At 37.8% G+C, this 24,578-nt stretch overlaps 1 protein-coding gene across 4 annotated transcripts; it reads right to left on the bottom strand.

The window, feature by feature from the left end:
* Nucleotides 1–1,128: 1,128 nt before the first annotated feature.
* Nucleotides 1,129–5,922, bottom strand: LOC132035904 (protein transport protein SEC13 homolog B-like). Of its 4 annotated transcripts, none has more exons than XM_059426056.1 (3): nt 5,791–5,857; nt 2,633–2,697; nt 1,129–2,278 (listed from the first exon to the last, which is right to left on the bottom strand). In XM_059426056.1, the coding sequence occupies exon 3, from the start codon at nt 2,243–2,245 to the stop codon at nt 1,337–1,339; it is 909 nt and encodes a 302-aa protein (XP_059282039.1). In that variant the 5' UTR covers nt 2,246–2,278; nt 2,633–2,697; nt 5,791–5,857; the 3' UTR covers nt 1,129–1,336. The 4 variants fall into 4 exon arrangements, with proteins under 4 accessions (XP_059282039.1, XP_059282040.1, XP_059282038.1 ...); XM_059426057.1 differs by lacking the exon at nt 5,791–5,857 and adding an exon at nt 5,614–5,693 and having other exon boundaries at nt 2,633–2,684; XM_059426055.1 differs by lacking the exon at nt 2,633–2,697 and having other exon boundaries at nt 5,772–5,922.
* Nucleotides 5,923–24,578: the final 18,656 nt, after the last annotated feature.

Consider the following 24,578-nt stretch of genomic DNA (forward strand, 5'->3'; position numbering starts at 1 on the left):
GGAACCTTATACATACCTTAGCAGCAGCTCAACCACGAAATATCATCCCCCAAGCTCAATAATTAGCTTAAAACGACAATGACAACTCGTACTACACTTTATCCTTCACGAGCCTCGGGATTCGGGGCCTCGAACTTGATCGAACCCTTGCTTTATCTCTCTAAAATCCCCTCACTCTATCTCTACCATGTTCTGGACTTTTTGGTATGAAATGATGATGATAAGGGTTAAAACCTCCCTTAAATAGCAAGGGAAGTGGGCCTGACCCGACTTGGAGTCGGGTTGGGCCGAGCCCACTGCCCAGCTTGACCTTTCTGTCTTAAAACATCCATAACTTTTTATCCCTATGTCGTGTGAAGGCCCACGACCTATGGTTGGAAAGCTAATTCAATTATCTACAACTTTCATATTTGGAGTTTTCCCAAATTCCAAAATAATGATGGGGTTATGGCCTTCCGAAGTCAGATCATCCGAAAACGTAACTTAAAAACATCTTTTTGGAGGGCTTACACTTGGATTTGGCTCAAGGGTCCTTCTTGAGTTGTGTTTAACTTCACATATATTGTCCATATAACTTGTCATATGTCCTTTATAAAAACCCCATCATGTGAGCCCCACCTCACTACTTACGTTCTACGAGGGCTATATCTTTTAACGTATCATTCCAATCATACCGTACGAATTTCAAATATCATACTCATGCTAATACAAGAGAATTTCATCCTTTATACTTGTAATATTTGCTTCTCCTTGAGCTCACATTAAGCCGCCTGCAGCCTTAGTAACGCGAAATTTTCTGGAGTGGAACATAAAGCGTTAATCAAATGGCAAGCATGATTTTGTTTTTCTCGTTTATATAACAGGGAATTCAAGCTTGTAGTGTAGTCCAAATTTGCACAGAGAATGCAGGAAAGAGGTGGATAAGTATTCAGGAGTACTCAGTAAGCATCATTGTTTTTCCATTATTTGTTTAATCATTATTATTATTAAATATAAATATAATTAAAATAGTATTTTGATCTTTCAACTTCTTAGTTTAGTCTTTTTCAATTTTATATTATAATACATACATAGATATATATAGATATATAAAAGAGCATGACAGCCAAAGGTCAAAAAGAAAAAAAGTATATGAACCAGTTTTTTGCAACTCATATAGCTGTAGGAAACTGATCATCACATCACATACACCAAATACAAACAAAAGGATAAGTATACCCAAATACAGAGAGTAAAACTTAAACCAAAAAGCTAATCATCACTTAAGCTAGTAAAACTCTTCAGATGGTAGAAACAAAACAGAAAGACTTAAAATTCAAATTCTATTACATTGATTCTATTGGTCGACAGAATTGACTTGTTGCCACTCCCCATCAACTGCTTCCTTCCACATTGTAACATTGTTGTCCCCAGCAGCCACTGCTAACAAATTTCCTGTTAGAGACCATGAAACCGTCCAAACTGGAGACTTGAAGTCGTTAAGAACATTTCCTTCCCACTGATCTCCCTCCTTCACGACAGTCCATATGACAACAGTACCGTCCTCTGAAGCACTAGCAATTGTCGATTTAGAAAGTCCCAAGTTCGGTGCCCAGGATACATCCCGCACCCATTTATTATGCATCTGCAGTGCAGGGAAGCAATCCATCTTCCAAACGCCACTATATAACTTCCAAACCTTCACAGTGTTATCACATCCACCAGATGCCAGCTTCTGAACAGGTTCAACGACACCTGAACCGACTAAAGCACCAGGAGCCATTGATGGCGCCCATGAAACTGCTGTTACCCCAACTGGATGGGCTTGGTCAATTTTTGTAGTGTCCCAAACACCATCTGACCTGGCTGTGTGAACTGAGATACTACCATCGGAAGAACCACAAGCCAAGCAAAGCCCAAGTTCATGAGGAGCCCATGAGATAGAGTTAACTGATGATTTATGGTCGCTAAAAACATGAGCTTGTGTCCACTCATTTTGATTGCCTTCCTTCCAGATTACAACTTTACCATCATAGGAGCAGGAAGCAAGGATTGAGCCAAATTTAGGGTGTGCCCAAGCAACTTGCCATACAGGACCTGTATGACCACTCAGAGTAGCAAGGTGCTGTGAAGCTGAGTTGTTGCTGACTCCAATGATTTTTATGGTCATATCAGATGATGCTGTTGCCACACGTTTCCCGTAATGGTCCATGGAAACATCATGAACTATGGCATTGTGACCTGTTTCAATCTTCTGTGCAGGCATCTTCCTATGCCGCTACGCAATTTCTGTCAGCTCCTATATTTGTTGGCCAATTTGATATTCGTAAAAAGGTCAGTACGATTAGAAGAAATTTTTGAAGACTTAAATTTAAAATTTTCTTCCTCTCCCAACCCCCCACATGCCAAGAAAAAGAGAGATTCTTTAACCAAAACCAATTACTATGGAAAAAAATCACATGAACAATTCAAGCAACTAAACAAACTAACATATACATCACAAATCAACACAAGTGAATAAATAACTTTCAACAGAATCTGATTGCAAATCAGAACATTTTTAACAGCTTTCACAAGAAAAAGTTAACAGCTTGTAGTATCCAATAACATGACTTCAATATAACAGCAGAGAGAATAAGGAGGGGAAAAAAACCTTCATCTATCAAAAGAGTAGGCAGCAAGTAGAAAATCCCGGTGCTTCAATACTGCACAAGACATCTAAACAAAAGTCTTCAACAGGCAAGAACCAATGAACTGAATCATAAAAAATAACTAGAATAGTAATCAACTAAAGCATTCAACTGACCACCGAGGTAGAAAAATATTTGGAAAAATAACATCTTAAATACTCGCTCTGTCCCAATTTATGTGACAGTGTATGATTGTGCACGGAGTTTAAGAGAGAAAGAAAGACTTTTGAAACTTGAGGTCTAATAAACCATAAAAGTTTGTGGCTATAAATCATCTCATTTTGGAGGTAAAATGAAAAATTTAAAGTTAACTTGTTTCTATATAAAGAAGTATGATATTCTTTCCGAAACAATTTAAACAGAAGATTAAGTGGCAACCCGGTGCACTAAGCTCCCACTATGCGCCGGTTCGGCGAAGGGCTGGACCACAAGGTCTATTGTACGCGGCCTTATCTTGCATTATGACACATAAATTGGGACGGAGGGAGCAGCAAAACCCAAGTGATAGTCAATTTTATATTTGAGTGGGTTGTACAAAAAGTTTCAGCACATGGATCTAAGGCAGCAAAGGACAACACAAAGCAGTTCGGATGCTTGAGCTAACATAGTGATTAAATAGCTTAGGTTTCCCAATTGAGGTGAATCCCAATCCTCTAAACTACCTACCTGTTACACTTATAGCCTGTCTAGCCAAGCTTCTAAAATCAACTTATTTTGAAAAGTGTTTTTCTCAGAAGTGCTTTTCAAAAAAGTATTTTTGGTGAGAAGTAGTTTGTGTTTCGCCAATTAATTTAAAAAACACTTTTGAGCAGCAATTAGTGTTTGACTAAGCTATTAAAAAGTACTTCTAAGTGTATTTTCTCAAAAGTACTCTGTACTTTTGGTAAAAAGCTACTTCTTCTAACTTTTGCAAAACAACTTTTGCTACTCCCTAGACGCACTTATTTTCCCCCAAAAGCTAGTGTTATCAAAAGCAAAAGCTAAAAAAAGCTCTAAGGTCAACTGGGGCTTTAAGCGCAAATAAAGCCTGGGCTTTAATGAACAAAGGCGCAATGGTGCGAACATATGTATATATGTACATACATACATGCATATATATGTATGTATGTTTAGTCCAAGACTAATAACAATAAGCATGAATAAAAAATATATGGACAAAGAAATTGTAAAAACATTACGATAAAGTGAAATATCAATCATCTAGTGTCACCTTATCAAGAGAGACTCATTGGCAAGGAAAAGTATGTGTTAGAGCCTTAATGATGACACTGAAGCGCACATAAAGCGATGTGAAGCGCTCAACATGTTTTGAGCCTCGCTTCAGGGCTTAAGCGCCCCTTTGACAACAATGCCAAAAGCTTGGCCAAATACCTCATTTTAAAAAAAATAAAAATAAATAAGCCCTTTTTGGAAAAAAATAAGCACTTTTTGGCCTCCCAAAAGCTTGGCCAAATAGACTATTATTGTCCTAGCCAAAGTTAGAAAATTAGAAAGGCTACCTCACCTTTAAGTCTGGTTATAAGCTAAAAAAATTCTAATTGGCTTCTATTTTCACATACTTGTACTGTGAACGATCCATGTACCTATGTTGTAGACTAACAGTGTTCATGAATTCAAGCATAGGTAAAGGATTGAGGGTGTGTTTGGTATGGAGGGAATCATTTTGAGAAACTGGTACTGTTGAAATGAAGGGAAACATTTTCCAATTTTTCCATATTTGGTTGGTCAAAATATTTTGAAAATATTTTCTCTAGGAAAACGAGTTCCTTAAAAATGAGGAAAATGACTTCCCTGATGGAAGTAGGGAAAACAAGTTGTATAAGTGACATTCTAGGTTCATTGTTTCCTCCCCACCCACCCACCCAACGTCCCCAACCCCCACCACTTGACCATCCCAACCGTTGCCACCCACAAACCCCACTCCCCACACCATTCCAACCCCATGGTGTTTTGCTAGATTACATATAAATGCTCTTAAATGATATAATTTGGCCTACTTACCAAACACTAGCAAATAAGTAAGAAAACCACATGTTTACCAAGAAAATATTTTCCATGGAAAACGTTTTCCTTCATACCAAACACACATTAAATCATAGTTACCCTAACCTAAACTAGTCTAATGGTACCGGCTTGATTTGATTAACAATATTCATTGTGAAATATCTGCTAACGTTATCAGGCTACGTCTTTTTGAGAAGGGGTAATTAGGGTACTTCTAAAAAAATAAAAATACACTTTTCCCCACAAGTCTCTCTATTGATCTGACTACAGTTCCACAAAAGATATCACACTTTTCTAAAGGAAACTCCCACCTAGGTTTATCATGATTCATGCCTCAATACCAAACCAACTGGAGTTGCCTGTATAATTCTTCCACATTTAGGCTTATAGTTGCACAAAAAGAAATAAGTAAAAGATGTGCACATCTTTAAGGGAAAAAGCTCAAATATGTCCCCCACATTGATTGTGTCCTCCCTATCATCCAACACAGTCATCTTCACCCTCACCCCGTAGCCCCCATCCCCACCACGCCACCCTCACCTCCTATAATATTTGTCTAGATTATATACAAATGCTTTTAGGATAATATTTTTTACTTATGTACCGAACACAAGAAAATCACTTATATTTTCCTTTCATCCCAGGAAAACTCCGAAGACAATTGTTTCCAGTGTAACAAAAGAGCATCCTTTACATGCATACAAGAAGCTCATAGATTCTGAGTTTCCATGCCTATTCTGAAATTCAATACCAGAGAAAATCCTGAACAACAGCAATCAAGATATGTTTTTTTCCCCTCTCATCTTAGCAATAGCATAGACCCATCAATCATTCAATTAACACAAAGAAACAAGAAATCACTCTAAAATTGACAAAATTCAGATGGGTAAGCAACCAAATCCTGGATCAATGAAACCCAAATCAAACACAAACAATTTACCAACAATTGCCTGACGGATCTAGCAATTCCAACTGGATCCCAAAACGGGTCGACCCAAGAAAAAACAAGAAAGCAAAGGGAAAAGAGAAAAGCATGGTAAAATTATAGCTATGAGCACAGATCCCAATACAATATAATCAAATTATTGTGTCTTTTACCTGTAAGTGTAGTAGAAACTTTTAGAGAGGAATAGCGAACCTCGAACATGGAGAGAGAAATTTTAAGTGATACTAATTTTTAACAGTTAGTTATAGTTTATTAAGGGGTATGTATTCACATTTTAATTTGTACTAACTCTTAAAATTAAATTATTTAATTTGCAGTAACTTTTTTCCATGTAACCCCTCTTGTTTTTTTTTTTTTTTGGTTACACACGATCGCTATATTTCGGGTGCGCACAAGGTAAACTTTGTTTCAGTGTAATAGCCGACAAATCACATAGAAGAGGTAAATTACATTAGACAAGCCTGTGCGACGAGCTCGGCCGAAAAAGTATGCAGGAGTTTTAGAACCTGAGACCCACTTGAAAGATGACTTGCTCAACTAACTCGGGCACCCTATGTTACCTCTCCCCTAGAAAGGAATTGAAAAGAATCTCTAGTTAATGTTTTAATTTGTTAATCACAATCATTTTATTATTTAATAATTATTTTCTAATGATTTATGGTAAATCACAATTAAAGTGTAAAGAAATTTCAATTTTCTTGTAATTTTGGGAGGATATGGATAACTTGGTTCAACAGATTTTTAGGAGATCAACAAATCTTTATAGGGGAGATCTAAATGGCCATGTAGACAATGATAGTGACGACTTTGAACAAATACATGGAGCTTATGATTATGGTACTAGAAATGACCAAAGGAAGGCTATATTAGAATTTGTTTTAGCTTCTGATTTAGTGGTAGCTAACATATATTGGGTAGTTGTTGACTCAATAGTGTCGCTGAGCATAAAATGTATTTTGATGATTTGAGAAACAACATATTCAGAAAACAATCAAGTACAAGGGAAACATAAGGAAGGCATTGAAACCAGAAGTCCTAACAGATCTCCAAAGGATTCAATGAAGCAGTCATATCATCAGAGAAACTGCATAAAGGAACTGGTCGTTATCGAAGCACAATGGAGACTGTCGAAGAACAATTTCGTAACCGACTAGGAGAATTGGGATTCGACTTATTCCTATTCAATGAGTATTCAGAGTTCAACTTTATGAAAACCTTACCATAAGTTGAACACATGGAATTAGCATTGAAGTAGGAAAAGGAGAAGCCAAAGTGCATACAAGGAAAGAAGGAGATCCAAGTCAAACAAGGAATGGTGTTCGAGAACAATTATGAAACCAATACTTGGTTGGATTCAACGAGACAAGGAGGCAACTACTTTTATATAAACACAACAAGAACAAGGTTTAGAGCTTAACCACAATTATACTGACAACATCCCAACGTGACGCATCAAGAATGAGTGCAATCAACAAATGAGTCTCTAGCAAAACCAACTACGAAGAACCCGAGTTCAAGATTTATCTTTCAGTTCTTTGTTGTAATAGTTAGGTATGGGTTGTGGTTCCATCTATTTTCTTTTGGTAGTATTATGTAATAGGCGGTTTTTGTTATTAAGTTGTAGGAAGCACTACTAAAACACTATCAAAACCGACCTCGAAAAAACTGACCCCGGGAGGTCGATTTTGACCTCCTTTTTATTTTTGATTTTGTTTCACAAAAACCTACCCAGGAGGTCGTTTTATAAATAAAAAAAATTGGGAAATACAATCACCGACCTCCTGAGGTCGAAAATTAATTCCGTAAAAATATAATGACCTTATGAGGTCGATAACAATTTAAAAAATAATTAAGGAATGCAACCTCATGAGGTCGAAAACCCTAATTAAAAATAATTATTTATTTACATATACCAACCTCATGAGGTCAGTATAATTTAAAATTTAAAAAATAATAATTAGTAATACCAATCTCACGAGGTCAGTATAATTGTCAAAACCCACAATACTATTTAAAAAAACCGACCTCCAATTTTTTTATTAAAATATCAGATCAACGTGAAACGAATCTCATTTCGCCCTAAAGCTCTCTCTCTCTCTCTCTCTCTCTCTCTCTCTCTCTCTCTCTCTCTCTCTTTCTCTCTCTATCTCTATCTCTATCTCTCACCCCTACCCATGACCACTATCTAGCAAGCCCGTCAAAGTTACTTCCCAGCCTGTTGTTGCCGTCACTGCCTGTTGCCGCCGTCCCTATTCCTGCACCGATCATCCCAAACACTGCCCCCGCCGGAGAACCTCCATTAGAGGTATTTTCACGAGCCAAAATCTCAAGTCGTGATGGCACTAGGCCCACCGTGCTAGTAAGCCAACACATGCCATTAACGTACCCCTTTTAAGCAGAAAACTAAATGCAGAATTAAATCATACAAGCCAATTTTCAAGTCTTAAACAATCTTAAATAAAATACTTAGAAAGGATCACACTAATCCTAAAATCTGATGTCACTCGTATACAAGGACTACTAAGAGTAAAAATAGTTTGAAATACATCAATGAGAACTGCCTGGAATGAAGAAAGACAGAAAATAAGTAAATGAAGAGAATCTGGAGCTGTCTAGAACCATGGTGCTCACCTCGATCTCTCAGCAAGGCCTCCTAACGGGAAGCCTGGTAGTCACGCGCTCCACTAATGCTAGGGACCGAGTCACACACAAAAAGGTGCAGCAGGTGTAGCATGAGTACATTAATCAACGGGTACTCAACAACATCGTAGACCGACCAAGTCCAGAACGGAGACGAAGGTTGGTTTTACAATACCACAACTACACTAGTCTACCATTAGTCCGAAATACAAGATAATCATATTTTGAATAGTTAAACTCACATAGCTGGTAGATATCAAAATAAAACAAGTCAATATAAATATTCACAACAAAACAGCATAAAGAATGAATGGATGCTGTGCAATGCAATGCAAGGCCTTTACTCTACATCTCGATATACTCACGTTCAAATGTTAACGAATCGTGACCCATGGGGGGCTCATGTGGCCCATATATCACCGCTCTGGAAAGTCCTCGGATCACGAACCTCTCCGGTAGCACCCTCGGATCACGGTTTTCCACATATCATGTCTCAAGAATCTGTCAATTAGTCGGCCGGACCCATTTGTCAATGGAACACGCTAAAGCATCATCGTTGAACCTGTCCCTTAGCCGACCGGATCTATTTGTCAATGGAACGCGCTAAAGCATCATCACTCGTTCGGAACTAGATCTCCTCGGACTCACAATCATATCCTCAAATAGTGTGCATGAAATACATATAAAGTATGAATATGGCATACATCAAATCAAGAGCATATACATACGCATATAATCCACTCTTAGGTTCTCTTTATCATAAAGGCTTTTCCTTTTAGCTTCTTTTCATTTCAATGAGGATATATGAGTGGGATGCACAAAATCAGATAAGATAGGCAATAATAAGAGACATAAAGTACGAGCATCATACCACAATCACAGATCCAAAGGATCGTACTAATCTACCAGCTAATGCCCAAAGCATGGCACTTAGACCAACTATACAATCGAAAGTGCGCAAATACCCTTAACATGAAGACCGGTATCCGATACGGGTGCTCGTCACCTCACAAGTATCGGAGCCCTCTTAATTAACCCATAACCCTCTTATTAAATTCATTTTATTCAACCACACGTTCAAGAAAGAGTGCAAGGGCTCAACTTTCCTGGAATGCCGAATCTTGAATCACAAAGCCTGTTTGTCGTTCTGAATGATAAAAGTCTAGTCAAATATGGATTATACGTTAGAATACGAATCCATTAACATCCATCTTGCTACATAAATCCAAATCCCCAAATTAAGTCCTAAAATTAGGATTCCAAACCCAAAAGGGCAAAACAGTAAATTGAACATAGAATCATGTTCCTCATACTTAATATAACTCATAAATCAAAAATCATCCATTAATAATCAATAATTCATGCTCAATTACCAAAACCTCTAATTCTTAGGTTAAGTTCCAAAACCCCTCAACTTCCTCTTTAATTCAAGCATTCTAAGCATGGGTTATGAATCTAAATCATGGGAATAATCAAATGGCAAGTTTAGAAGACTTACCCAATGGTTTCTCCTTAAAATCCTCAAAATTGCTCTCAAGACTTAAGGGTTTAGAATGGAATGTCTAAGGATGAAAGACACTAAAAAGAGATTCTGTTCAGCGATTTCTCACTCCTGCGCACTCACTTTCGCACCCGCGCACTGGCTTCAGTGAAAGAAACCTCGCCTAGGTGGAAACTCATTAAATATCTCAGGTTCTGCGACGACGGAACCTCACTCGCAGCAGTGGCGTCGCTCCTGCAAAAAAGTTTTCATAGAAGCAAAAATAGACCGAATCACCAAACCCTCGCTCCTGTGGGCCTCCTTTCATAGGAGCGACCCCACAAGGGCGAAACTCCCTTCACCGAAGCAAAAACACCAGAACCAGCAAAAATTGGTTTTGACTCTCACACCCCGAAATCTCGAGACTCTCCTAGAACCTCCCCAATACAAATCGAATATGCAGACATATGTAAAAACACACTACGAACTCACTCGCGAACTCAGAATTCCCAAAAGAGGTCTTATCGTCCAAGTCAATCCCGAACGACCAAAAACTAACTTTCCAACCAAATGACCAAAATGGACCTGAGTCCTTCGGGAACCAATCCAAATACACAGCCAGCCTATATTTGACGTTCCGGAGCTAATGGAACTGATGAAATTTCCAAAATGACACAAATACCCCCGATGATGCCTAAAGTCAACCTGACACTTAAAGATCCTTCAACTTAGTAAATTTTTCCAACTTAAGATATTCGATCACCTCGAGAATTATGCCAACCACGCCCGCCACACAACAAACCAAAACAAGCAATGAGGCGGGTCCAAAAGGGCAAAATAGGCTAAAATAAGAAAACAACCAAAACGACCTAGCGGGTCGCTACAGGTATTTTTCTTATGTCTTTTGATTTTTTTAATCTATTAGCTATGTTTATAGTTGCATTACATTGTATAATCTTAGTTTGATTAATTTATATGCTTGTACAATGTTAGTATTTTGTTTTAGATTAGCGTTTAGTTGGATTAGATATACATTGTATGCTAGCTTGATTTAATTTTTATTGTGGAACTTTGAATTGAATTAAACCTCAAATTAATATGAATTGATTAATTAGATTGTTAGTTTTAACTTTGATAGTTACATTTTTGTTGTGTAGAAGTTTCAATTGAACTTTGACCTTAGAATTGAACTTGAACCTCTGTCACCGACAAGCAAGGAGGGCCATGAGGCGGCACCGGTGCCTGCCTGACCGGCACCACGTGCTCTATGATTTCATTATCATTAAACTTATCTTGGTCATTCAAGGCCACATCGTAGCATGCATATCTACAACGAATACTTAAAACATAACTCGTAATAAAATAGCTAACCCTAAAAGGATGTATATATAAACGTAGGGACCAACAAAGCTATCACAACAGGCTGACATGACGTAACTAAAACTATACATAGGTTACTGTCTGCAAAGCCTCTAAGAAGACATAATCATAGTACATAAGTTGGGATAGGGCCCCCGACATACCCATAGTAGAAAAACACATACAGAACCCTGACTCGACAATACTCCAGGAAGAAGTGGAGCTCACCAACCGAAAGCTAATATCTGGAGGTAGCCTACGGTGGATAGTCCTCACCTCGTCTATCTACACTTGCGTGGCTTGAAACACAACGCCATTAAGCAAAGAGGCGACAATACGAAGAATGTACCGAGTATGTATGACAAAAACAAAACATAACAATACGATGCTATCAATGAGAGGGATAAGAAGTAACCTGTAGCCTCCAATTTGCCACTAAGGGCCAAAATATGTAGAATAAGTGCAATCCCCTATGTGTGTGTGTGTGTGTGTGTATATATATATATATGTACCTACAATGCCATGGTTCAGACTACTTCATTATCGTGACTGACCTGCCCAATTGATCAGTGGTAACTGTCCAATCGGCCATAGCACCGTGGTAAATGCATAATTTCCCAATCAGCCGTAGCTCGATGGTAAATGCATGACTGCCCAGCCGGCCGTAGCTTAGTGGTAAATGCATAACTGCCCAACTGGCCATAGCTCGGTGGTAAATGTGTGATTACCCAACCGGCCGTAGCCCAGTGGTAAATGTGTGATTACCCAACCGGCCGTAGCCCGGTGGTAAATGTGTGATTACCCAACTGGCCGTAGCCCAGTGGTAAATGCATATGAAATAATCAAACCTATGTACATACTATAGATATATATGTATATAGCATCATGTCTTGCTCTTACGAAGGTACATGAGGATTAGGGAACCCTTTCGGATCTTTAGAACTTCCTTTGGAGTGACGTAAGGTCGTTACACCTCCGATTATATTATGAATACTAACATCGTTACCATGAGTTTTAACAAGACTTGAAATCTGATGTACAACATGCTTGAACACTATCTTAAGGAAATGAATGACTTGGAGGACCTTGCTTACTAGGAGTGGAGTGTTTTGGAAAAGGTTCGTTTACATTTCGTTTCATTTAAACCATGCAAAGAGAAGGAAAGATTTGCCTTAACATACCTAGTCTTGACCCACTAGCTCAAGAGGTCAACTCGTATATGCTTCACGACCTATACGATAACAAGAATGATACTATCGTTAACCAGACGAACAATCCACTTAATTGTTTAATGGAAGTTAACATATTCCATAACGAAACGGGCAGCATCTCCCACGTTCTTCTCACTTCCTTCAACCCCATCTACCAACATAAACCACCAGAGCAATATAGTAATACAAACATCAATAACACGATACACTATACTAATAATAAGCCATCAATATCTTGCAACAAGCGACAAGCTCAGATTGGAACCCATATAATCTATATCACCCCTCATGAATTTCCTACTTTAACTAAATAACATGATAACAAGTTCACTCATAATGAATTCCAATCTTATACCACACAACATAACTAAGAAAACAGCCTACGAACTCAATAATTCCCATATAGCAACTTTACTTGCTAATTCATGCTTATTTCAACTATTTACATCAACTCATAATAAGATAGCCTTAAGAACAAGCAAGAATACAATACACTTACCTCTTACAGTAGCTCCGAGTCGAAATCCAAGAGTTACCAAGCTTACAACCACCCTCAATGGCACTACAACATCATATAGATAGTTTTCTTGTAGTTTCCACACTTATTGCCTTGGATTTGAGTTGATTAAGCTTGAGTTCACCTTTGAACCTTTATGAAGTGTTTAGGAGCCTTAGAGAGAGCTTAGGGTCGAGGTTTGGCTGAAAAATGAACTCTCCAACACTTTTAAAACAAGAAATGTCGGCCAACGCCTCCCAGGAATGCCCTCCATGTACGGTGCATACTTCAATGTATGTCTCGTACTTGGATCCCGTGCCTTGATGACAATTTCCAGAATCTTGCTCAACATGTACGTGATCCAACCCTCCAAAGTGCTGGCCGTACTTCCCTATATAGGCCGTACGACCCCCCCCCCCCCTCAAAACCAATTTTCAATGAAACGTATTCTCTTCGATTCGTTTAGCCCCTAAACCTTAAGGTGAATACTAAACACTTGTTAAAATTCCTCCCTAATCTGATAAGAGTTCCATGGCTTCATCGGGTTTACACTAGTTCACTTACGATGCAAACAACGCAAATTTTTCGTGGTGTGACAACCTCAAATTACTATGAATTAATCATTTAGATTGTTAGTTTTGAACCTAGATTAATTACATTGTTGTAGAAATTTGAACCTTGAATTGAACTTTGAATCTTGAATTTAGCCTTCTAATTGATCAGTGAAACTTGAACTCAACTTTAAATTATAATTAAACCTTGAATTAAAATAATTATATTGGACATTGAATATAATTGAATTTTGGAATGATATAAGTCTTAAGTTGAAACTTGAATTAAATTAAACTAAGACAAAGTAAGTGTTAAATTTAAAGTTCAATAATATTAGTAAGCGTTGAATGATAACTTAATGTAGCGTTTAACATTTTCAACTTTTGTGTTTTTTTTTGTAGATGGAATATCAAAGTTGCATGTATAATAGGAATTATATTAGCCGAGGGGGGATGATAGATGAATCTGTATAACGTGTCAATGGTTTTGTTAACTAGCAATGACACTTGAACATTTTTCACTTGATGGTTTGATTAACTGTCCTTATGAGATATGTCAATGTAGGAATTACTTAACACCTGAGATTGTTAATCTTCATCTCTATCAAAAGGAATTTAACCTGTGGCATGACATCCTGTATATAGTCAACTCCAAGGTCTATTAGATGTGCCCACCAGTGGTTAGGATGATGACGATGATGAGTATCAGTGGCAAACGCACCGCCGCATAATTGAACTTTAGTCTTGTGGATGTTATGCCTTGTTTGGTGGCTTTGTAAGAATTCTATAAGTGTTTTGTGAATGTTTATAAAGTTTGAAGTAGAATTCTATAACGTATGACGTAATGATTTTCTCATTGAAGTTTGAAGTAGTTTCAGGTTGAATTTGATGTAGTGTGGGTTGGAGGATTTTAGTATATGTGTTACTTGTAGTTTGATGGATTGTTGGCAGCTCTTTGAGCTTGGTTTGCTGTTTGTAATGAGTTGTATTGTATTGAATTTAATTTGGTTGGTGGGTAGCTAAAAAAAACATTGTACTGCCAATGTTTTTGCAGAAAATCGACCTCCTGAGGTCAGTTTTACAATTTTATTTTTCAAAAATTGCTATAGTTACAAAGAAATCTCTGGTGTAATTTTTGAAGAATTTGGAATTAGTTGAATCTTAGGCTATGATCCACATTCGAGGACGAATGTTTAATGGGAGAGATAATGTAACACCTCATATTTCTGGATTAGGTTTTAGATCATTAAATGCATGTGGTTAGACCCAAACGATGATAAATTATGTGTATCTAAGTATGAAAGTCCATTAGAAAGGATGAAAAAGTTGAAAGCACAAAAATATATCAAGACTTTAAAGTGTGATGACGATGATTAGAAATAACAATTTGCATGTTGAAAGAGGCTATGAACTAGTACCATATCACATGGTAATGATAATAAATATAGGAGGTGAATTGGGAGTGATTAGGGGCTAAGGGTAGCCCTAGCACAAATCCAAGTTAAAAAGTGCATGAAAAATTAAAAGTTTCTATAGAGTTTGCACAAGGCCGCACTTCAAGCGCGTATAACTTTTAATTGGTAGTGAGTCTAGGAAAGCTCAAATCATAACCATATAAAGATCAGGTCGATCCGATCCTTGAACAAAATGTTTACGTACATTTTACTGAAGACCTAGTAGCACCCAAATGGGTGTGATGGCCAGTGCGGCACACGGACTAAAACACCCAAATTGGGTGTTGTGAGGAGTTCGACGAGCCCGCCATGAAACCTAAAGTAAAATCTTTCATTTTACTCTATAAATGTGAATTTTTTTGGGATTTCACATTCTATTTCATTGTGGACGACCTTTTGAGCAGAGCAATACCCCCATGGCTTCTCCAAACCTCGTACGGTGAGTTCCTACTCAATCCCCATGATTATACATCGAATAAATAAGGATTAACGCTAGATTAACATCCAAATCTCCAGACTGTTGTAAATCGAGTCGAGATCATTTGAAGAGAAATTTTTAGGGAATTTTCTAGAGGTATGTCCCTTGATTACTTACAATGTTTATAGGGTGAATTGGGGTTTATGTGGCCTATGGAAAGGCAGTAGAACGTTGGGTGATCTTGTGAATTGTCCAAAACATGAATTTTGACCTAGACTCCTATTTTTTTTTTTTTTTTTAGAAAAGGGTAGGAATTCATGAAATTTTATCATAGCATTCAACTTTATCATCATAATTGATTGTTGAAATATTGCTAAACATTGTGGAACACATTTGGGGAATTTTAGCAGGATTTGATGTGACGTCCTAAGCCTAGGGAGGCGTGGCCGACACCTAGTTTCTTACTTGACCCCTAATGTACCAACTGTAACTCGTATGAACTAAACATACACAACAATCTGGGCCAACAAGACCAATTTGTAACACAAGTATGCTATCTTAGGATGACAAGGCTATAATCTGAATAATCTGTAGATGGCAACTATCTCACTGGAATGTGGTCTCCCCAGGATGTATATATATCAGCACCTATGCAGACCAACAAGACCACCATGGATATCTACAGACAGCAAAACCTAAAATAAATATTTACATGGCCGACAAGGCCACCGTGATGACATACTGTACCGTACAAGACGATTCTACAAGCCTCTAAGAAGAACATAAATGTACTGTGGTCGGGACAGGGCCCCTGCCTACCCATCATGTCTATCTATGCAAAATGACTCCAACTCTGGACCTGGTAACTCGGATAAAATGGAGCTTACCAATCTAGCTGATGCTCAACACCGTCTACTGAGAAGGTCTCTTTATCTATGTGTCAGGACCTGCTGGCATGAAATGCAGCGTCCACGACAAAAAGGATGTCAGTACGAAGTAATGTATCGAATATGTAAGGCAACTAAGTACTGAAACTGAAACTGAATACGATATACATGCTATGCTGAATGTAAACTGAGGAGTCAATGATAATTTGGAAGTATACTTACCTGTCTCTGGGTCATATCAAATATGCAGTACTGAAATAAAATGTTCGGTCTCATGTGGGATCCTCTGGGTAAGTGCATAGCCCCGAAGGCAGCATGAATAGCCCGAAGGCAAGAGCATAGCCCCGAAGGCAAATGTATCTCTGTATAGCCCCGATGGAAAATATATGTATGCATAGCCCCGAAGGAAAATGTATGTATGCACAGCGTCGAAGGCAAATAAATGTATACATAGCCCTGAAGGCAAATGAATGTCTGTGTAGCCCCGAAGGCAAATGAATGTCTGTGTAGCTCCGAAGTAAAATATATCTCTGTATAGCCTCAAAGAAAATATATCTCTATATAGCCCCGAAGACATATGTATCTATGTATAGCCCTGAAGGAAAATGTATGTATGCACAGCCTCGAAGGAAATGAATGCAGCAATGCAGTAAATGATATACATGATATACTTTCTCCTGCTCAACTAAGTATAGCTCAAACTCAATTGAATTGGAATTCCTGACAAGGATACAATGACATAAAACAATGCCAACTGAATATAATATCTCGACAAGGGATAGCTACGACAAGAAAAGATGGAACAATATGAACATGGAACTCTATGAATCACTTTTTTGGGATACGCTCGTTGGGTTCTTACTTATTATCGATTCATGCCATCAAGTGGAAAGAGATACCCTTTAAATAACTTACGCCATGCTCTTACTACTATTGAGAAAAATTTCCTCTACATTTTAGTCTATAACAAACAATAATAACACTAGCGTCAAGCTACGAATCATACAACACTCATATATCGAGTAACAAGTTTGGATTGTAAATAACCGAACAATGTCTCCCGTGTTCCTTTTGCATATCACTGAGTTCATAACATCATAACAGCACACAAAACATCATCAACAACCTAAAATCACACGTTCAGCCCTTCAACAACACAAGAACAGTCCCATCAACCGACTACAACAACATTCGACACTAGTTCATAACTTCTAGTTGCTATTCCACATATTTCCATGGAGATAACACAACTATGACTTGCAAAAGATCATATACATCAAGGGGAAAGGATTTATTACCTTCAATACAACCAAAACAACTCATATTATAGCTTGCTTGAACTTAGAACAACTTCCAAAATAGTCCAGTGTACTACAACGAACTCAAAAATGATTTCCGACCTTCACTTTGTAGATTCTCAACCATATGATCTAGCCAAGACATATATAAGCTCAAATACATGTAGAAGAGACATAACCTTACCTCAAACAATAATAATGAACTCTGATCTGAGATTACTTCACATCAAGGAAACCTCCAACTCAACAATAAAGAAGAAGAACTTGATCTAACTAGCATCACGAGATTCCCAACATTGGATTTACGTTGTTTGCCTTTGATTTTGCTCTAGGATGTTATGAGAACCTTTGGAGAGTATTTTAGGGTGTTTATAATCTGTAGGGGATGAAAAATGAGGTCTCAAATGGTTTCCACTGATTTATACATCTTTTTCAACTTTCCATAGCCTTAAGTGGGTCCCAAAGCGGTTGCCTGCGCAGTCCCACAAAAAAGCGAATATCTCTCTACTTCGACATCGTATCGACAAATGGTTTATTACGGTGGAAACTAGACTCGTAGACCTTAAATTCTGTAAAATCATGAACATAACTTGCGACAACTTTTGCCGATTTTTGGTTTATAACTCGCTTGACTTCAAAACTTAATATATGACTATTAAACACTTTAAACACCTTAAAAGATGACCTTTTTATCCTATTAAGAACTCCTAGTTTTACCCCAAAAGTACGGGTATAACATCTTCTATTCGTTTAACCTCTAACCCTCATGATACTTCCTTAACACTTGTTTTAACCCATTATTGCCTTTGTAGAGGTCCTTAACCTCTCCGGATCATATTGATTCACTTGCAACGCATTTTTACATGTAAGAATGGGGTGTAACATCTTTCCTCCCTGAGGAAAATTCATCCTCGAATGTAAAGGCGTCTTAGAGGAGGAATTAGCTCTTGCGAATTTTATGATAATTTTGACAGAGCCTCATATGAAAGCAGAACTATCCCATACCTGTCAAACAGCCAGAAACATACCATATACCTCACAAGGCCACAAACAAGTAATAGTATCTCATTAGGCCTCACACGACCATCAATGTAAACTATTAATATCATAAATTGTAACTTACCTTATATATAGATACTCCTAGAAATGCTGTAACGCCTAAACTATGAATATCATTATCATGCATCCAGACTAGGGTGGGATGTGATTAGCAGCCAACCCTTGCTACCCGTTGAGTGAACCTTGTACTGACTAACTGAAGGTCTGAATTGATCTCAGTAATAGAAATAAAGCCAACAACATCTTGATTAAACATGTTCTAGCAAACTACATAAGGAACATAAAATTCTAAGTGTTTATAAAGCTAACCCACTGTCAAGTCATGAGCCTCTAACTCAAATCTGAATACATAAAGCTTTGGGGGCATCCCCCCGAGAAAATGTAAATGTCTAAAAGTAAATAAAAGACTAGAAAGGATCTGTTAACGCTGGGATGAGTCAACAGAGCCTGCTAACTTAGTCTAGAATGTCTGCCTCTAGCCACGTGCTTCGTTACCTGCATACTCAACACCTGCCACATGACGTAAGTATCTCCAAGGGCACCTAGTAAATCTCATAGACTATCTCCTAAGAGGGTGGATCTAAAAATTCTAGGATAAGAGCGTAATAAACAAGGAAAACATGTTTCACAAGAAAACATGTAATCATATGTATTTTGAAAAACTAACCTAAGCTGCTAACTAAGTCTATAAGCTGATAATTATAATTGAATGGAAAACTTAGACGAAAACTTATAACTTACATTGAAGCTGAAAGCTGAGTTAGTTTAAAATAGAAATAGCTTTTCTGAGTAAAAATAGTTTTTAACATAATGGCTCTACGTACGTGAGGATCTAGCAACATGCACGAGGGAGTGTCGGCTAATCTCCCCAGCAAACAATAGCCACTACGAGCGTGTGGGTAGCTAACTCTGGCTGTCTTGGCACCCACACAAGGAGAGGTCAGCTAGCTCTCCCGTCTGAGTCTGGATGTGATCACACCAATAAATGAACATATAATTTGCGAACGATTGTACATAACATGAAGTGTAATACGTCAGCATATATTTCTTTCGAAACTAAATCTAAAAATCATATAACACATACAAGACATCAAGCAACATGTTAAAATATTCCTGCACTGAAATTCTAGGTTCTACTAGAATTTACTATTAGAAAAGTAACTCTTAACTTACCTCAATCTGGCCTTCAATCAAAAGATAAGCTCCAGTAAGCCCTCTGCCAAACAACTTGAACTTGATTTTTTTCCAAAATCTGTCGTGCGAAAGATTTTTCTTCTCTTATTGTTTCATTGATGTCTCTAGAAAAGAGCTTCTATTTGTGTTGTTTCATGTCCCCCAAAGTCCATACAACATAAGATCAATTTCCACCTTATTTCCCATTGAACTCAATGCCGACGTAAGACCGAAAAGTTCCTCTTTGTTGCTGTTCCTTTCTTTAACGAATAAGAGCATAGTTTTCCTTGTTTTCGACGCCTACTCTCCCTCTTAATAAATCAGCCAGCACACGTGGGATTTGCCCATTAAATTTACATATCATCACAGTTTATCTAATTACCAAAGTATCATTTGTACTGTGGACTTATTCTCAAACTTTCAAGTAGGAATTATTCAATTTTCCTTTTATTTTCTTCTATCATGTGACAGGAATGAAACAAGTGAATAGATGCCCCGATTTATTGTATTTATACAATAGACTTTTATATATCAAATGCACATCTTGCCACCAATGATGAGAAACAATTGACCAATCAAATTCTTGATTAATTCTATAACAACCCGGTAGGTCGTTATGTGCCTTTTTACCATTTCACCCCTATTGACCAATTCCTGAGACTATAAGCGATTTTAGGGAAAACTGAAGGATTTAGAATCCTTAAGTGGAAGTGTTTGAGCAATAAGTTGACTTTTGGGTAAACAAACCTTTTTTAAATTTTCATCAATTTCGTGAGGTCCAGAGGATCGATTATGACTTGGTGGGGTGGATGGTTTGGTTCTCGAGGCACTTAGTTGCATTTTGGGTACTTGGTTGGAAACTTGATTTGATTCGTTTGGGGGTTGACTTGGTAGATTAGACCCTTGTTGGGAATTTTGAGGCCACGGGTGAGTTTGTAGTAGGATTTTGAGTGTGTCTGCATGTTTGGTTTGCATCTGGAAGGTCTCAGATGAATGTCGGGTTTTGGGAAGAATTGGTGTAAAAATGAAGATCTAATCGGCGAGTTCGGTACTGTTCGGGCGAGACCAACGCTGCAAACCGGGACTGGCCCAGGCGTGGCTGGTCGCAAGCCGGCGCAAAGTTATGAGGGCAATGTGGAGTTCGCTCCAGCGGATGGATTTCCGCTAGCACGGGACTTGGGAAGTTTTGGGTATCCGCTACAGCGGTAGTTTTCCCGCTGTAGCGAGGTCGCCATAGCGGACCACCACCGCGATAGCGGGTCTGCTGTATTGGAACTTGGACCGCTGTGGTGGATCACGTGGACCAGAATCATTTAGTTAAGTCTAATTTTCGAGTCTTAAATCCCATTCATCAAAAACCTAATTCTAAGAGCTATATCATAAAAGGTAGTAATTATGTCCTTTTTTGGTAGTAAAACCAGATTAGTATGAGTAATATACTTAGGAAGTTTAGCTCCATAGAAAAAAGCTTTCATCATGTTTGTTATGTCATCCCCAATTATATTCCAATAGATCTGGTAAAACAAACCTGTGAAACCATCTAGGCCCCCAACAGTTTATCTATTGAGACTAAAGACTACTTCATTAACCTCTTCCTTTGTTGGCATAATTGTAATCCCATTGTTTTACTCTTCTGAAATCATTTGAGGTAAGTGATCTAGAATGGAAAATAGGTTGGATCTTCCTTCTTTGTGAATTGCCCTCTGAAAAATCTAATTGCTTCTACTGAAATTCTTTCATTCTCTTCTACCCAATTCCCATACTGGTCTTGTATTCTCCTTATTTGCAGTCTCTTTCTTCTCCCATGGACATAAGCATGGAAAAATTTAGTGTTCTTGTCTCCATCCTGGAACCATTGCATGCCTGCTTTTTGCTTCCAAAATTGTTCCTCCAAATGTAAGTATCTGTTAAAATCAGCCTGAACCCTATGCATCTTCTCTCTGTTTGGTGGAGTAGGTTGTAATTCAAATTATTACTCATGGACCTTAATAACATCCTCTAAGGTATCAATCTCTTGGAAAATATTCCCAAAAGTGGATATGCTCCATTGGGTCAAAGCTACGTTCACCTTCTTCATTTTGTGATGAAAAAGGATAAAAGGATTAGCCATAAAGTCTACATTCCAGTGTTCCTTCACTGTATCTAAAAATGTTTCATTCTTCACCAAAGAGTTAAGAAACTTGAAAGGTTTCTTAATAGGTGTAGAATCCCTAACATTTGACATCAAAAGAGGTGCATGATCAGAACCAAATCTGATTAAATGTTGCACCACAATTCCAGGATATCTAGTCTGCAAATCAAGATAACCCAAACATTTGTCTAATATCTTAAATATACATTCTCTATCACTTTGCCCATTCCACCATGTAAGCTTACTCCCATTCAATCCCAAATCATGCACTCCACAATTCTAAATACATAATTTGAAATCTTGAACTTTTGTGGCACTGATAGTTAAACCCTTATAATTTTCTTCCTTTAAAATTATGACTTTGAATTCTCCTCCAATCATCCAAGGATTTCTCATGTTGATGGCCAGATCCTCCAAACTTTCCCATAACTACATCCTCTCTCTTGAAGTACATTTTGCATATACCATAGTCACTATAATATCCTCTTGTAGCATTTTTCCTTTAAGTTTAAAAGTGATTTGCTGCCTATGATTTGCCACAATCTCAACCATAGGCATTTCATCTACAAAAACCCATATTTTCCCAGATAAGTTCACAAAAGCAGTATGTAAATCCAATCTCCTTTTATATTCTTCAATCTTGTCAGGTTCCTGGAAAGGTTCCAACAGCTTAATGAAAATGAACATATTTTTGAGATGTATTTCAATCAGCCTTTGAAAGCTTCCACGGTATTTACAGACTTAATGTTCCATATCATAACATTCATCATTAAACATTAGGAATATTCAAAGTTTTTCTAGTTTGACATCCACTCCCAAGTGGAACACTGGTTTCTCTCTGCATTTTCTTTTTTCCATCTACCACACCCTCTGTTCAGTTTATGAGGTATATTTGTTTCTCTCATTGCTGCTTGCATGTTTTATTCCAGAGATTGTCCATCCAGATCACCTCTGCTACCATCTTCATTATGTGTTTCTTAACCTTTCTTGCCCTGTTCTCCTACTTGTGTTATTACTTGCAATTTTTCCTTATGTTACTGTTGTTCTTTCTTCTTTTGTGCAGATGCTTGACTTGTATCCTTCTTACAACCAGCCCTGTCTATGTTTCCCTCTTCTACAGGTGCCTCATTTTCCTTTTCTTGCCCTGTATCATGCTGCGTTGTATCTTTCACTATTGGAGAGTCCTCAAGAGTTCCCAAAGGTGAGATGTCTATTTCCATACCTTGTTTGCTTCCTTATTTATGATTTTTAGTGCTTTCTCAGGAGCAACCAATCACATGAAACCTCACAATTCAATCTTTAACCCGTCCCAAACCATTTCTTGTTACTTTTACCCAATGGATACAAGGCCAAGGTTGTATCCATTGGTTCTCTGTATCTTAGGCATGACATCACTTTACTTGATGTTCTTCTTGATCCAAGTTTTAAATTAAACTTAAATTCTATCAATTAACTCATCGTCCAGTTAGATTGTGTAGCATTATTTACCACGTTTAACTGTTTTCTACAGGGCCCTTCTCAAAAGAGGCCGCTGGAGATTGTTAAGCTGTTGGGAAACTCTACTACTTCCTTCCTGATCCTAACTTGTTCTCATCCACTTCCACATTGACTAATTCAGTTTCAGCCTGCCCTACTACTTCATCCAATTTGATCAACATGAGCATGTCCTATTCAATTGTAACACCAATCTACTTTCAAATGCATGAACTTTTTATGCTTCTACTTGCAATAATAGTCCTACCCCTTGTATTAATTTTTTTTGATTCAAACTGTGTCCAACGTTGTACTCAACAATCTATTCCTAATAAAATGGACTTGTTTTGGTATCAAAGATCGGGTCATGTACCTTTTCACAAAATAAAGTCTATTGCTTTTCTATCTGATAGAAGCTCTTCTAAACAAAAATGTGTCCAATTTGTCCTATGGCTAGGCAAAAAAGTTATCCTTTCGTAACAAATTTATTCCACTGCCCCATTTCAACTTTCATACATTGATATTTGGAGACTGTCACGACCCATTCACAGTCATTATGGCACCTACACCTTCCCAACGGTAGGCGAACCATTCCCAATTACTTAGACACAATTTTCAATGTAAGAAAGAGAAGGATTTAACAATAATATTACCCTTAAGTCTCAATAACATAACTACTAGAAAGCCAATAGTACATTCCCCAAAATCAAAACTAAGTAGTACAAGAGCACTAACAAAAGTCTGAAATACAAGTTCCGCGGGACGAAATAACTGTCTGTAGAAATGAAGTACAGATTGTAAATTGGAAGAGAGTCTTAGGGGCCACGGAGGACCATGTAGCTCGCCTTGGAAGTCTCAAATCACTGACTCGCAATTAGCCACGAAGTCTTGAACTGGAACTTGGATCTATATCTACACAAAAATGCATCAAGTGTAGTATGAGTACAACTAGAGCTGTCAAAATGGGCTTGGCCTGTGAGGCCGGCCCAACCCAGCCCTTTAATTAAGTGGGGTTAGGCTAAGTTTCTTGCAGCCTATTTAGAAGTGAGGCTCAATAGCCCAGCCTCACTTGGCTCGTCAGCCTTAGAGGCCCTCAGAGGCTGGGACGAGGCTAGCCCGTGAAGCTAAGAATTAGTTAATTAATTAAAAAAATTGGGCAAATTTTTAGTGCAACTAAGATTTGTACGAAGTACTTTTCTGAATTATCATAAGTATAGAAATTTTTTGGCCTACTGTTAGACTAGTTGGTTATTTTCTTTGTCTTCTTATGGTTGATATTAATTATTTTTTGATACACCTGTTATTAAAATGAAGACCTATAAATTATTA

Source organism: Lycium ferocissimum, chromosome 11, assembly GCF_029784015.1.
Source record: "Lycium ferocissimum isolate CSIRO_LF1 chromosome 11, AGI_CSIRO_Lferr_CH_V1, whole genome shotgun sequence".
Taxonomy (NCBI): domain Eukaryota; kingdom Viridiplantae; phylum Streptophyta; class Magnoliopsida; order Solanales; family Solanaceae; genus Lycium; species Lycium ferocissimum.